The following is a 15496-nucleotide window of genomic DNA, read 5'->3' as shown; positions in this document are numbered from 1 at the left end:
TAAAGGCAAGTGACTGGAAAATAGTGGCCAAAGGACAGTAGAGAAACCAAACTGGCCTCTAGGTGGTGCTTGGAAGCAGCGTAGGGAAGGCTGGCACTCTTCACGGTGAAAAGGGTATTAGCTGAAGCCCAGTAACCTGCAGGCTCCAGGGTAACGTCTGCATCCCAGTGTGGCCTGCTCTGCAGTCTCCACAGGTGATTACTGGGCCAGTTGAAATACATTTCTCTTTTCACCTATTCCTGTATCTGTTAAATTGTTATTACAATTATAGCTCATGTCGATAAATCATTGCCGTTTAAAGTCAACAAACACTTATTCAAAGGGTTTTTGTCAAGCAGGTCATTCTGCCACAAAGCTGTACTTAGAAACATCTGCCTGCTTCTCCCACAGTTTCCTATTTGCCCAGCACTGTCTTGTCCAGATGGAGTATGCTGGACCTGCAGGAGCTAGGATTCTGTTTGCTTGCAGGTGGAATGTTTCCCAAGGGAATGTTTTCTCTTTATGTCTTTTTTTTTTTTTTTGGTAAAGTTTTTAAAAGGTATTATAGCTGCTACATTTGATATCAAATACGAGTCTGTAACTCTTGTTAACAACACTGGCCATCAATAAAAACAAAGACAACCCCCGCCCCGGGGAAATCATAATAAAATGTGGGTAGATGTGTAAATCCACACAAATCTATTCCTATTCACATGCTGACTGAAAAGGGAAGCTTCAGCATAAAAATTTAAGAATCTGTAACTCCAGGCGGATTTTAACATATACTTTTTTTTTTATTAAATATGTAAAAAGATCAATGCAAGTCAAGTTATTCACATATTCAGAGACAAAAAACTATTCTACCATGCGACAATAGGTGGGTAATGTAAAATGAATGTGATACATCTGAATAAGACTTTTTCATCTATTATGTCATTACTTATCTATATTTATAATTAACAATACATATGTTTACATTCCTTTCAGTTTACATTTAATATATAACAAAAGCTTTATGGTGTACTATTTAGTAAAAGTAATCTGAATGCATATTAAACCTTAACGGAATAATGGAAATACTCACCAGGGAAGGGAAGAGTTCTTGGTTCCCTTCTGGAATTTACTTCTCTCAGGTCAACAGGTGTTTTTCTTTCTTTTTTTTTTTCCTGCTTTTCTGCTTAGAACAAATATGGGCTTTCTCTTTGCCCCCTGCTTCGATCACTTCCTATCTGACAGTAGCAGTGGAAGTGCTATAACCAGCCGACAGCGGGCACGAGGGGGGACTAAGGATGAAACTGGGCTTCCTGAGAGGGAGAAGTGGAGCACGCACCCAGGGACGCTTCCTGCCCAGCCCGATGACATGTGACCAGGGGCCGCTAAGGAAAGTGTTCCCTGAAAGCCGAGATGAGAGAATAATGGGGTCCCACCATCCATGGGAAATGAGGGGGGATCTGCAGAGGCTGGAGGTGCAGCCTAAGAGGACTGACTCAAATTCAGCTGTTAAAGATTCCCCAAAGCATCTGAGACACCATCTGGGGTGCAGCACAACAGAAGACGTTTAAGATGGGACCAGAAAGAAGAATGTATAGCTCTTCTCTAAATAAACGAATGGTCTGCCCCAAGCCTTCAGGAAGGAGAATGGTCTATGGTGACTAGGGAAAGTTCTCTTTGCAGGCTAAGAGATCTGGCCAGCGTGTTTATAACTGAGAAGGCTGGGGAGCTGGAGGGCAATGGAGTGGTTCCTGCAAGAGTCACCAGGGAGGCTTATGCAAGTTATACAGCAGTAAGGGGTTGCTGGAGAAGGCAGGATCCTGACTCCCTGCTACCCATTCACGTGCATCCACATGACAGGAGTTTGGTCATGATCCACTGAGCATTGGGTATGACTGAGATGTCCAGAGCAGATGAAGAATGGCCTAGCAACCACTGCAGTATCAGGTGCCTAGAGTTATTGTGACCTTTTACAAGAGCTATCTTTTGTTTTTAAAGAGATCATTGAGTACAACAGGCTCAGAAGGGCAACACGCTGTTAAGCATGATGCTGTGTATAGCACAGCCACTACTACTTGTGACCAGGTGTGGGAGGACGTCACTGCCGAGAGCCAGGCTGTCCAGCCTTAGAGAAATAAGCTGCCGCTATAATGCAGAGTGAGCAGGAGAGAGAAGAAAGGGAAATCAAACACCACGGAACATCTGTCTAATTCTGCACAGTGTGTTGTAATAATCTCAAAAATACAAGCCATCTTTTTCACATAACTCAATAAATATCACTTTGCTGCAAAAGATTTATTTTGGAGAGACTTCTTTTGGTGAAAAGCTTCAATGCTAGAATTTAGAATTCATATTTCATCAATTAATAAAGAAATTTCAAAGCTTCAGGATACATAATTCAGAAATTTATTTTAAGCTTTTCAGTTAAGCGGAAAGTGGGGTGGGCACATTTGTTTCTTGTTTTTGTTGCACCTGCTAAGTCAGATAACAAGTGAAAGTAAACCTAAAGTTAGAAACCAAGGTGAAATGAATGATCCAGGAAGGGATACCATCTGTCAAAGGAAACAATAAAAATAAAGAAAAAAAAGAGGCAAAGACTTGGAAAGAGACTAAGAAAATGTGCAAATAGTTAAAAAATAAGGAATGCTTTTAATTCATTAATGTTTCCTCTATTTATGAATTGCCATGGTTTAGCTAAGGTCAATGACAAGGAGGGCCCTTGTGTTAAAGAGGGAAAATTCTTTATTCTAGAAGATATTGGGAGTCATAGATTTTTCTGTGCTGTTATTCCAGTGTCTACACCAGACTGCAGAACCATGATTCTCCCTTGCAATTATGCTCCTATTAATAAGGTCTTCACTTCTAGCCTTACAGCAAGTGTGTGGCATGGTGCAGAGCCTTGGAGCTCAGGGCTGCACACCTGAAGTTACCCTTTAGTAGGGGTCCCCTAGAGTGAATGACAGTTTTGTGGCTGAAACCTACACAAAGAGGAAGAGGAATGAGGCAGGAAGACCTGTACCTAACCAGACCCTCTTTGGACTGCAGAAAACTGATGGCAACATCTCGGGGAGTGGCTGCCCACCAAAGAGGACCCTGAGAAAGAAAACAGCATAACCTGGGAAATGGGCTACATGGGGGCAAGGGACATGGTGAGAGGGCAAAGTTGAGATGGTGTTTTCCTTGAGTGAATGTCTTTCAAAACTAACAACATACTGTGTAGTTGTCTAACATGCTGATGGAGGAACACTGCTGGGCCCTGAAATCCTAGCTTTGAATCCATTTTTTCCCTTTAGTATTGTGAGTAGAGGGAGAAAATGACCTTATGTTTTCCCCCATGACACAAGTCACTGTCATTATGGCTTTCATATCAAGTATCTGTTTCCCTTTGTTCCAATTATTTGACCAAATTTATGTTCAGAGGTTAGACTTGCAAACATCAAAGCACCACAAATGTGTGTGACATCTAGTGACACTGGGTTGAAAAATGCCAATATAAATACCATATATCAAATTACCATTGTTTCACACCAGGATAAAAAGAGGGGTGGTGGCAGTGGTGTTGGGGTGGGAAAGAGTTGTTCTGGAAAGAAATGAAGAAAAGAGCAGAACCAATCTCAAGCAGCCAAGTGGTGAAGTTGGATGTATGTGACCCTATGCTCTCTCGGGTAGGTGGCCAGAGGGCCGTCCGCTAATACACCTTGGCAAAGAAAATGGGAACCAAGCGCAGTGGCTGGCATATGCAACAGTGCATTGATGGTAACGGCAGATTGGGAACAACTGGTTTCTGTTGAGCTTGGGGCCACACATGTTCCAATTCTCCAGAAGAAACGTTCCCACACACAATGGAAGTGTCAAGAGCAGCCGGGGTGGGTCAGTACTCTTCCTGCTGCGGGGGCTGCTGTTCGTGGGCTTGCTCCTCTGCTTCCGGCTCTTCTGTGTGGCCCTCCTGTGGGCAGGGGAGAAGTTTCAGCTGAGATGATTGACTGGGAATGGGGCCCTGCAGCATCCCAGCCCATTGCCACTGCCAGCATGGCGTCTCAAGGCTGTGGAGGGCACCAGGCTTAGTTAGGCACAACTCGCCATGCAAACCTCTCCCAGCTTCGGGTGTCCGATACATATGCAGGGGCGCCTTAGCTTCCCCATGTGATCAAAGAACAGATCATTCTAGAAAGCACAGTCGTCAGGCTTCAGGCACCCAACTATTTTGTTTTGGAAGGAAATTTTCTTAGAATACATAGCATACTTTCCCAACCTTTGTAAAAGAGTAAACCAAACACAATGATCCAAGAGCATCATGACAACCATGAGTAAAGCTGCTGTAATATAAAAGCAGCACCCCTGGCCTCCATGGTATGTTGGTGGGGGGTGTCACTCCTCACTAATGGATAGGGATGTGGGCTTTTGCTCCATTTCCTAGTCCCTCCCTTGCTGTCATTCTTCTTGCTCAGTAGTGTCGCCCTGAAGGAGACCCTTTGTTATGTTACTAACCTGATGTAGGCTTAGATACCAGAGCAGCAGTGTTAGAGGTTCCCAGGCTAAGGAAAGGACAGCAGCCATATTTCATGGGTTGTCCCAGGCAAAGAGGCCCCTCCCAATGAGGGAGCTCAGGAACTTTAGCTCAAGGACTTTGGGACATCTACTTAGACTGCCTGGGGCCCTTTTGGCTTACGTTATGTTTATCAACTGAGAATCAGATAGGTGAATTGTTCTTCCCACTATTTAGAAATAAACAGCCCTATTTATTCCTTTATCTAACCCAGTGAAGCATGGCATGAACACCAACTCCAGGGAGCACTAGCCTCAGTCAGCCGTATCTGCACATTCATTCATTTTCTGAACTCACACAAAATATTTGCTGTTTTTTACCTAAGCTGAGGGAGCATGGCTAATCAAAGGAGTTCCCTGTTCCCTCAGTAAGGGCACACAGCTTCTGTGATGCAGTCTGGAGCATGTGCTGGGACATACGGAAGTGCCCATGCCTCGCACACCTGGCACGCTGGCTCCTGAGCACTGAACTGCCCAAGCCCTTCCCTGTCTGTCGGGCCCCTCTTCCTTGGAGCTTAGGACAAACCCATCTTTAGCCAATTCAAATATGGCATGATCACTGAGCCAGAATTCCTTCTCTCTTCTCCTGCAGCATTTGTTTTCTTCCTCTGCTATGACACTGATTTGGAATCTTGTCTTGACCCTTTTGGCCCCACCCACTGGATGCTGAGGTTACTGAGGTCAGGGATAGGATTCTCGGTGCCACATCTTTCTTATGTAAGACTCAATCCATGTTGTGTTGAGAGGAACAAATTGCAGTGGATTCAACAATGAATGGCTGAGACTATCAGACTATCAGCCAAGGTCACGAGCCACTTATTTTCTGAGAGGCAGTAAGTAGAATGTCAAGGTTACAACGTGGACTCGAGTTCACATCCCAGCTCTGTTATTTACAGGCAGTGTGGGTTTAGGTCTAGAACTTAACTGCTCTGGGCCCCAGTTTCCTCACCTGTAAAGTTGGGGATAAGGTATCCATGTAGGAGCATTTTCAATGCATTTCATTAGTCAATGAATCAAACGACTCCTCAAATCCAACAGAGGAGTTAATGAGTTAAAATAGGTAAAGTGCCTAGAAGAGTATTTGGCACATGGTAAATAGAAATGTGAGCTGTGATTATTATTTCTTAGTGGGAGAACTCTGGAATATATTCTAGAAGTGCAAGTAATTTTTTTAAAAAAGTAACCCTTTCTGTGTCAACCAACAGTAGACAGTGACATTGTGTCGAAAACTTGGGGAAAAATCTGGCATTGTCTCTTACTGTGCCGACAGGCCCCTTATTCAGCAAATGTGAGCTCTCCGTACCCTATGACCACCCTGTGTTCAACACCTAGGACTAGCTCCACTTCTGGAACATTAGGCCCAATCTCTTGCTCTCTCTGATCACATCATGTGTCTTCCTGACCCTTGTGCTCCCGAATTCCTTAATTGCAGGTGCTCTTTGACCTCAGGGAGATCTCAGAGCCCTGATCCCCTCTTTACTCCCCTTCTGCCGGATCGACCCCAGACTCCTGGGCATCACAGCAGCTGTGCTCTTGGCACTTCCTCTGCACACTGCTTTGCCTTCTGCCTGGCACACGTGAGGCTGGTCCTCTCAGCTCAGAGTCAGTGCCTCACCGGCAGTGTGGCCATACATGCTCAGGGGAGCAGGAGAGAACTTCTTCTTGGGCCAGCGCAGGACAAGAAACAATTACTGGCCTTCCTAAGCCAGTGCTCTCCTCTCATCCAAGGGAGAAGAATGAAACTAACATTCATGGGAGTTTAACAAGAATGGTGGGCTGTGGGCTGGGAACTCCCAGCTGTCTGTCCCGCCACATGCTCCTCTAAATTATGAGAAAGTCACTCCTCCCTGAGCCTCTCTCACTGCCTGCAGCCCCGAGATAATGGCTTCCCTCTCCAAGCTTCCTATCCTCAGTTTCTGCTTCGGTGGGAGGGTGCACCACAGTCCTGCGTGTGTTCTTGCTGGGTGGCTACAAATCTGTCTCTCCAGCTGGGCTCTGAGCCCCCCACGGTGAGTTATATTGTTTTATTCAGCATCCTAACTCTTGAACGTGAGTGTGGTGTCTTCCATATTGTATTGCTCAAACTTCAGCTGGTCTAAAGTATGCTTTTCTTTATATAATTGTTTCTGTGCATGTTAGACTGCTGAAAAGAAGATTTCAGAAGTGAGGATCTGTTTTACATTTTGCAGAAATTCTCATTTTCTCACGTCACAACTGGGAGTTTATTGTGGGCTAATGGAGCTAAAGTTGAAAGACCTAGATTCAAGTAATCATTGAGCCTGTAATAAACTAGAGGGCCAGGAAGCCACTAGGCTAGGCCTCCTTTCCAAACACATCCAACAAGGCAGCAGGTTTGCTGGCATTGTCTATGGCTCTGAGGTTTCCAGATGCCCAGGGCAGCTGCTCCTCATGCACATCCAGCTTACGTCTCAGTCACAGGACCCCTCTGTGATGTCATGCATCTACAGGAACTGTGGACCCCAGACAACTCTCACTGGGAAATACCAGCAAAGCTCCCAATTTATCAATGGATTGCTCATGCTTGGCCTGCAAGTTAAGGCAGTCTGAGAGTCTGGCAGAACACATCTGTAATTCTGGGGTGTTACAAATCACAACTGAGAGCTCACAGCCCACACAATGCTATTGCAGGCTCACAGGAAAAAACAATCTTTTTCTATGCCTTATACGAGAATGAAGAACTTAAACCCATGTCTAAGTAGGAGGCCAGGCGAAACCTATACCAAATATGAGACTAATGCACCAGAGCATCACCTAATAATTCTAATATGTGCGTATCAATCTATTCACATCTTTCCGTTGAGCTGTGAGTGATTGTAAGAAAACTATCATTCTTTAGTTTCCTTATAATCATTAGATAGAGAGGCAAACTGGAAGATGGTATTGAAGAAGGCTCTAGGCCACTGTGGGAGGAAAATGGGGGCAAAGGAGAGAGGAAGGCCCATCAGGAAGCTCCAACAGCTCCTGGCTTCCTAGCTGTGGAAGGCACCACCCTGCAGCCTTGTCTCCTGCCACCATGCCAGCTGTGGCTGCTGGTCTTTCTTCTCTGCTTTGCTCATGCAGTTTCTCCCTACCTTAGCTCTATAGCTGTTGATGTTCCCAGTCACCCTGTAACATCCAACACAAATGCCATCTTTGCTGTGAAGTCTCTGCGTGGTCCTCCAGGCGGCTTTTATCTGCTCCCCACGCAAGTTTATTTATGTCTCCATTATCACATTTGTCATCATCTGACACATATTCCAGTTAGTCATGTCCCTGTCTGTCACCCTTACTGGGACTGGGAGCTCCTCTGAGGTAGGGTTGGGTCTTTTTCTATAGCCAGCACTTAGTCCAGTGACAAGAGGCCCTCCAGTGACAGAAGCACAGCCTGTCCCTGCAGGAAACAAGTAACTGTTTATAAGCTGGTGCCCTTCAGCTGACAGAATCCACAGGGAGCAGGTAGCCAATGCCTCAGCCCAGATTCCTGTGGCTCCAAGTTACGTATCAGGGGAAAACATAATGAGAATAAGTATTTGCTCTGGAAACTTCCATTAGGTCTCTACAACTGGGAATTGAACCACCTCTGTTGATCTTCTGCTCAAAACTCCCACCTGGATTTTCACATCTTCCAAACATCACATTCTGGGATGGCTTAAATATAAGAATCAGAGGCCAATCATCACCAAATAAGAGTGTTAAGTAATCACTCAGGGGAAGAGATCTCCCCAGCAAATACTCCTACCTCAAATGTCAAAGCAAAGCATGTCCATCTATGTTTAGCTGAACAGCATGTGCTGCAACCTGGCCTTCTAGCTCCAGGAGGGCTCTGGGAAAGGCAGACCACCAGGCATCTGTGCCATCTCAGCTCTGTATGCACAGCTGTACCAACAGCATCATGAACAAAGTGCTGGCACTTCCTCCCAGACACCATGTACATCATCCCTGCACATGGGTGCAAATCTACCCATCACACAAGTGTGGGGCTGGCCAGAAAACAGGACACAATGTCAGGGGAAAGCACAGTGGGGCAAAAGCAGGATTCCCAGAGATGGGGGCAGTGGTGTATGATGGCATCGTAACCACTAAGCACATTGTTTTTCAAAACCGTTGCTTTTCCAGACCATAGACATAGGGGAAGGCAGGCAAGGGTACAGCTTTAGGAAGGCTCACTCCCCCATTGTAGGACTGGCTATGTGCTTCTGGGTGGTTCCAGAGAAACCAGATTCCATATTCTCAGGAAGAAATGAAAATGCTTGGAGGCTTTAAGATATCTAGGATGATTTCTTGGACCTCTGGGAGGTGGAGTGCTAGGGGGCAGAAAGGAGAGTATCTAGCTGCTCCTGAGCCTCTCGGCAGAGTCATGCGTGCACAGGATATGGAAAGCACCCAGCACGGCGTCCAGGCCCACTGCAGCCTTCCTTTTCTTTCTGCATAAAAACCAAGGTTTAAACAAATGGGTCTGGTCACATTCCAAACAAGGACACCTGGCATATTCCAGATCAAATGGCTTACTCTCTGTAGAAAACTCAGTATAGCCTGATGTGTCTCTCTTGGAGTTTTGCAGACACAAAGTTGCAATAAAAATATCCTGGAACTAGAAAAATTAAGCCAGTAACTGCATTTGAACATCTTGCTCTGGTAACCCACACATGCAATTTATGTTAAGGCTGTTTTCTCTGCCAGATTCAACTGCCTGGTTACTCTGAGTAATTCTCTTCTTGAATTTTGGGTACTCCCCAGCATATACTTACAGGGCAATGCCTCTGTCTCTTTCCCTCTCTCTTCCTTCCCTTAAATCTATTTGATGATGTCAGCGCAGTGCCAGAGATACAACAACAAAGTGGGTTTAAAAAAGTTATAAACTGGCTAGAAGAAAACTGAAGTTCTTTGTGGATGCTGATTTAAAATCAGATGAATGCCCAGAAAAAGAGGCCACAACTAGGCTTTCGAAGGTGAAAATCAACAAAACGAGGTAAGGGGAGTTATTTAGAGAAAACCCATGTAAAAATTTGGAAACTTTCTTCTTCACACACAGGGTGTGTTCAACTGAAGACTGTCAAGTAGACAGTTAATCTTGAGGCTTTCCCCAACTAGTACTATGTTCGTTTCCTCCCTGCTCCATGGTACCCAATACTCGGCGAGGGAGGTAACTCAGTCCTTATGATTTTAGCCTCTGAGTTAGATAAACCTGGGTTCAAATCCTAGTGCTGGAGCTTATTAACTATGAGCCATTGGGTTAGTAATTTCATCTGTAAAATGTAGGTAAGTAATTACTCACCTCACAGGGATGCGGTTAAGGTCAGTAATCTACATAGTACATGAATACAATCCCTAGCACATGCTAAATGCTCAATCAGTATTAGCCATTACTACTGTCATAATAGCACTTAAAAGGTGCCTCAGACTTGGAGAAGGGAGAACATAAACTCAGGATTCAGATTTCAGGGTTCAAATGGAAATTATTCTGCTCCTAGACTTGGGAAAGTTATTCAACCTCTCTGCTGCCTTAGTTTCCCTCATCTGTCCAATGAGATGACAACAATAGCTACCTAATAGGATTCTCTAGAGAATTATAGGAGCTAATAAGCTAATATACGTCAAGTCCTAGACCCTTCTACCTCAAACCCCAACCAGGTGTCTCAGAAGAGGTGTCTGCTAAACTTATTATTTAGTCTTAATGAATGATGAGGCCTTAAAGTGTGATTTCTTCTTGGGGTGCTTGCATTTTAGTTGCATGTACATTGCAGGAATGGCTCTCTGAATCCAGATGGTGGCAAGGTGGTGCTGGGACGTATGTGTGTGTGGGGTCGGGTGGTGATGGGTATGGCAGAACAGAAACTGAGTGCGGTCATCTAGGTAGACCCCCTGGAAATCACACCCAGGAGGCAAGAGCTCTTGCCTGAGGCTGTCCACCTATCTTAGCCGGGAATTCAGTGGACCTCTCCAACACTTCATTTGGAGTTCAGTGTCAGACAGTGCTCCTGCACACGGACTCCCTCTTGGGACAAAATCTGGCATGAGGTTAGACTCAGGGTTTCCCCGTTTGAAGTGCAAGGCTAGGAAGATTTGATCCTGCACGCCGGCCTTATTCCCACTAGCAGGCGTTATCGCAGACAGCAGCACCATTCACTCAGTCTCACGGCGCTGTGGAGATCTCAGCTGATTTAGCCTCAAATAAGCTTGTGAAGAGAATAACCATAGTCCATCTAGTGCTTACAGAGGGCAAGCACTCTGTACACACAGGACGTCATATATGTGACACTGTGGCAGCTGCAGACATACTACAAATCAGTCTCTGGTTTCTTCCATCAGATCTGAAAATACTGAGAACCGTATTTTACGAAGCCATCATGGAAACCAGGTGGATTATCAGGGCTTCAAATTCTGAGCTATTGATAACCAATAAATAATTTAAACCAAAATATTTGGAAGAAGTGAAAAAAAAAAGTGGTAGAGAGCTTCCAAACCACAGATACAGTGCCTTACAGTTTAGGAGAATTCCACTGCTAGTATTTTGAGGCATAAATGGAGTAAACATTTGCCTGGGATTCAGCTGGAATAAGAGAGTAAACTTGCTGATGGCTTGCTACGTCCTATAGAAATATCAACACATACAACTCCACTGGAGGCCCTCAGAACATCACAGGCTCAGAACACCCAGAGACCGGGACACTTCCACTAGCATCAGCCTGGCATAAGAGAAGCTGGACACCCCAACCACTCAACTTGGCTCTGTGAAAGGTGAAGCCACATCAGGCTCCCACCTCCACCTCTGGCTGCTGGGCCTCTCTCTCCTGGCACTGGCAGACCCGGGGTGCCTTGCCTCAGTCTCTGCCATGCATCCTGCCCCCCTTTCTCTCCTTGCTTCCTAGATTCTTATTCCTCCTCCATTTCTCACATCTGCTTTTCATCACCCTGACACAGCCACATCCTGGGTCTCCATCAGCACTTGTGAATAGCAACTCTGGTGGCAGCTCCTCCCCATAAAGGAGGTGTGCATGTGGCTGTCCCACAGCTCTAGTCTGTCCTGGCAATGAGTAACCAAGACAACCAGCTACGAAATAAAAACAGTCAATTATGGGGCTTCTGGGGATGGGAAAAGCATCTAGATTATTTTCTCCTTTAACTACACTCTGTACTTGCATGAAGAAGGAGGAATCCGTATACAAATTCTTAATGCTCATTTGCTCAGAGAGCTGCAGACCACTTGCAGTTTGGCTGCATAAGCATATTTTTCTGTCAAAGCCTTCCCCACCCCACCCATCTCTTCCCAGATTAATTTATGAAGATTAATTATAAATTAATTTCCTGTCCCACAGGCATGGGTCAATAGATCATGATGATAACGATGTTTATTCCTTTGGGACTATCAAGTGCACTTGGCTGAGCAGTAATTCTCATTGAGGTCCTGGGGAAGTATTCTAAGGCGTGCTGATCTACTCTGTTTTGACCAAGAGAGTCATTTTAGAACACAGGAGTCACATGCTCCTCACACTTACGTGTTCTTCTGAAGCATACAGGACGTCCATTAGTCGCTGCACGAGGTCATCATTTTCCTGCCCGTGTTCTTGGCAGAGTAGCTCGATCTCTCTCAACTTCCCAAAGTAGAAATCCCTTTCCTTTTCCACGCCTTCAAGGGCAAGTTTTAATGAATGTACCTGCAAGGGAGTGAGAGTGAAGAAAAAAAACCACCCAAAATATAGTATAAGACGTGACCAGCAATTCCTGTGAATAAAACCCAAAAGAGAGAGAGAGAGAGAAGCAGAAATAACCAATGTGTAAGTCTGAGGGAGAAACAACAGGGCTGTTGTCTGGAGCTTGACCCTGGGCCAAAACGTCCAATTCTCCACAGCACTCTGGTCATTCCCTTCAGGCAACTGAGCGTTTATTAACCAGGGACAGAGTGGTCCTTCTGCTTGTGTGGTTCCCCGCAGTCTGGAAGTGAGCTTTCGTCTCCTGCTAACATAGGCTGGAACATATCTTTCCTCAAACTTCTTACTATGGTCTGAAAGTTTGTATCTCCTCAAAATGTATATGTTGAAATCCTAACACCCAAGGTGATGGTGTTAGGAGGTGTGGCCTTTGGGAGGTGGCTGTCATGGGGTTAGAGCCCTTATGAATAGGATGAGTGCCCTGATAAGAGGCCCAAGCGAGCTCATTCATCCTTTCAGCATGTGAAGACAGTGAGAAGGTGCCATCTATGAAGAATGGGGCCTCAAGCAGACGCTGAATCTACTGGCGCCTTGATCTTGGACATCCCAGTCTCCAGAACTGTGAGAAGTAAATTTCTGTTGTTTATAAGCACCCTGTCTACAGTACTCTGCTCTAGCGGCCTGAACAGACTGAAATACCTGTTCATCTTCTGCAGGAAATGGAGAATGGGAGGAGGAAAGAGAAGCAGAAGAGAGAGGCTGTAAGCATGGCTATTTAGATTTATGTTGAGGACTCTCCCTCCCTTAGATCACTTACATGGAAGCCACCCTTAGCTAGACCCTTTCACAAATGATACTGAGCCACATTAGACAAACGCTCTCCAGGGAGAAACTGAGGGTTCGTGACACGAGGAAAACTGGGTAAGACCCAAAGCCTGGCTGAGTGGATCTGTCTCAATTTCTCTAGTTCGGGCTTTGGGTACGTCACTGGGAAGGCAGGAGGGCAACGAAGGCCTATTCCCTCACCACAGCAGCCCTCATTCCTCTTTCTTCCCCTCGATCCTGGTTCAGAGTTTCCAGGGTTGTGCAGCTTCTCAGGGCGGCTACAGAACAGTCCAAGTGAAGGGAGGAGGCAGTGGTCAAAAGAGGGTCCAAGAACTCGGACACCCAGAGCTAAAAAAACCCTCACGGGGTTGTGACTAGATCTGGTTTCAAATCTCAGTCTACCATAGTCCTACAGGAGCAGCAGCTACACTCAGGCCCAAACTATTACCCCGTTCCTGGTCTCTGAGGATCCCCATTTGTTTAAACCCTTTGTTTATTTTTATGTAGGGTATATGCTTCGGGTGGTAAATTAAGTCTTTCATGGCCCTCCTTAGGTAAAATCTCTCTGTCATTATCTTAAAAATCACCCCTAATAGAATTTCAAAAAATTACATTTGGAATGCAAATTTCCTCCTCTCTCCTTCTAATAATTCTGGGCCTTTGTGTATGCTTTATCCATCTGGAATTACTGATTCATTCAAACACACACTGAGCCCATGCAGCGTCCATCCTCTTCCTGTGCACCTGGCAAACCATATCCATCGTGTAGATTCAGGGTTACCCTCACTGACGCCCCCCTGTGGCTGCTTGCAAAGCAGTGGAGAACCAGTTTGCTTTTAACTCATTTCTATTAATACTATAGCTTGCACATTGGTAAGATGTACAAAAAACTGAAGGTGACCAGCTTAAATTCCAGAAAAAAGACAACTCTTATTCTAGAAATACTTTCCTGCTTTAAAACAAACCAACCTCTCCCCAGGTTTGGACACAAAATCCATCTCAACCCTGTGCTAGTGCCAGCAGATGGATCTGTGGCAGCTTAGATGTGCCACCACCCCCCAGCCCCCTGTACCAGGCAAGGACACATCCAACCCACGAAAACTAGGTCTGTCTGGCTCCCTAGGGCTTTGTTCTGCACAATGAACACATAGCTGAGGCTTTTCCAGACAACCCTTTAGTGCAAATCAGGCTTCAGTGATATTCCACATGCATTAGGTAACAGCTGCCACTACCAACATTCCCTAGTAAAAACCGACACTAGCTAACTTACATGATGAAAGATCAATTGGCAAGCAAAATTCCACTGTCATAGTCCCCCTCACAAAGACCAATGCCAGCCTCATCCCTCTTGGGTTGTGGCAGATGCTTAAGCAATGAAGGAGATGCTGTAGATGATCTTAGAAAATGAGAAGCAACACTCTTCTTACCATTCTTTCAACTCCTCCCAGTGTGGCCATAGACTGCAGGTTCCTGCAGGCCTTGCTGTTTCAGTGATGGCTATAGTCTCTGCCTGGGCTAATCGACACCCATCCCTGGCCCCACCCGCGCTCCCTGAGCGAAGACCAACCTACTTCCAGTTGGCTAATCCACTGACTCCAACCCACTTCTGGTTGGCTAACCCACTATACAGAACGAGTCCCTAATTACTTTCTTTATGACTTTTCCTAAATCTTTTGATTCATTTCTATCATGGGAATGGTCTAGCATAGTGGTACTTCTTTAGTGCATCATGGGAAATTGCCTGAGAAAATGCAGGAGGCCAAGCAAATGAGACTCCTCTAAGTTTATGGCACTTGTCTCTTTCTCAGTGATGACTGTGCTTCACCCTTCAGCATCAGGGTCTCCCCTCAGCCTCTCCTCGCCCGAGTGTTCTTTGTTCCAACACCATGATGCCTGTGGGGTCCCCTACCAGGCTCAGGGGGCATCCTGTTGGCTCCAAGACAGAAAAAGGAGGGAACGTCAACAGTGAACCACGGATATAAATTTGGAGTAAGTGCTCAGTAATACTGATTGAAGGACTCAGAATTCAGGGTGTGTCTTCCTTCTGAGGGACAGACAGGGGCAGGCACATTCCTTGGTGTGAAGGAGTCGGGGGCAGAAATGGGGAGGGAGGCCTTTGGGAAGTAATGAAAGGATTATAACAGGAAGGCGGCACTGGACCATTCCTCTCTCTTCTCACTGGGTTCTCTGAGTGGCATTGTGGATGGTAGCATGGTTTAGTGGAGGCATTTTAGAGGTCTGAGTTCCCTGGGAATGGGGCTCTGTGTGTGATCTGGAGAGTTAGCGGGAGCCTACAGCCAGCCCCAAGGAGGGGAAGTGGGGCTGGGCGGTTCAGGCTATAAGGGGGAGAGAACCTCAAGGTTTCCATGTGGTTATACTTCGGGCTGGAGAGGTGGGACACTGGGTGTGGCAGACGGGAAAGAGAGGGAGGAGTCATGAAGAAACACAAGATAAGAAAGATACCAAAAGAATTTGGATTCCTTAAGGAAAAAAGAGTTCTACAGTTG

The 15496-nt window shown here is 45.7% G+C and overlaps 1 protein-coding gene across 4 annotated transcripts in view; it reads right to left on the bottom strand.

Annotated features, from left to right (window-relative positions):
• Window positions 1-2353: 2353 nt before the first annotated feature.
• Window positions 2354-15496, bottom strand: part of MAPRE2 (microtubule associated protein RP/EB family member 2) — a 164929-nt gene continuing 151786 nt past the window's right edge. For all 4 annotated transcript variants that reach the window (XM_004059321.5, XM_055368296.2, XM_004059320.5 and 1 more), the window contains 2 exons: window positions 12012-12170; window positions 2354-3916 (listed from right to left, as the gene is read on the bottom strand). In XM_004059321.5, the coding sequence (XP_004059369.1) occupies window positions 3842-3916; window positions 12012-12170 (234 nt within the window). In that variant the 3' untranslated portion in view covers window positions 2354-3841. The remainder of the gene's footprint in view (window positions 3917-12011; window positions 12171-15496) is intronic.

This window comes from Gorilla gorilla, chromosome 17 (genome assembly GCF_029281585.2).
Source record: "Gorilla gorilla gorilla isolate KB3781 chromosome 17, NHGRI_mGorGor1-v2.1_pri, whole genome shotgun sequence".
In the NCBI taxonomy this organism is placed as follows: domain Eukaryota; kingdom Metazoa; phylum Chordata; class Mammalia; order Primates; family Hominidae; genus Gorilla; species Gorilla gorilla.
Note: the sequence above shows the minus strand (reverse complement) of the source record. Positions and strands in the feature narration are given on the sequence as shown.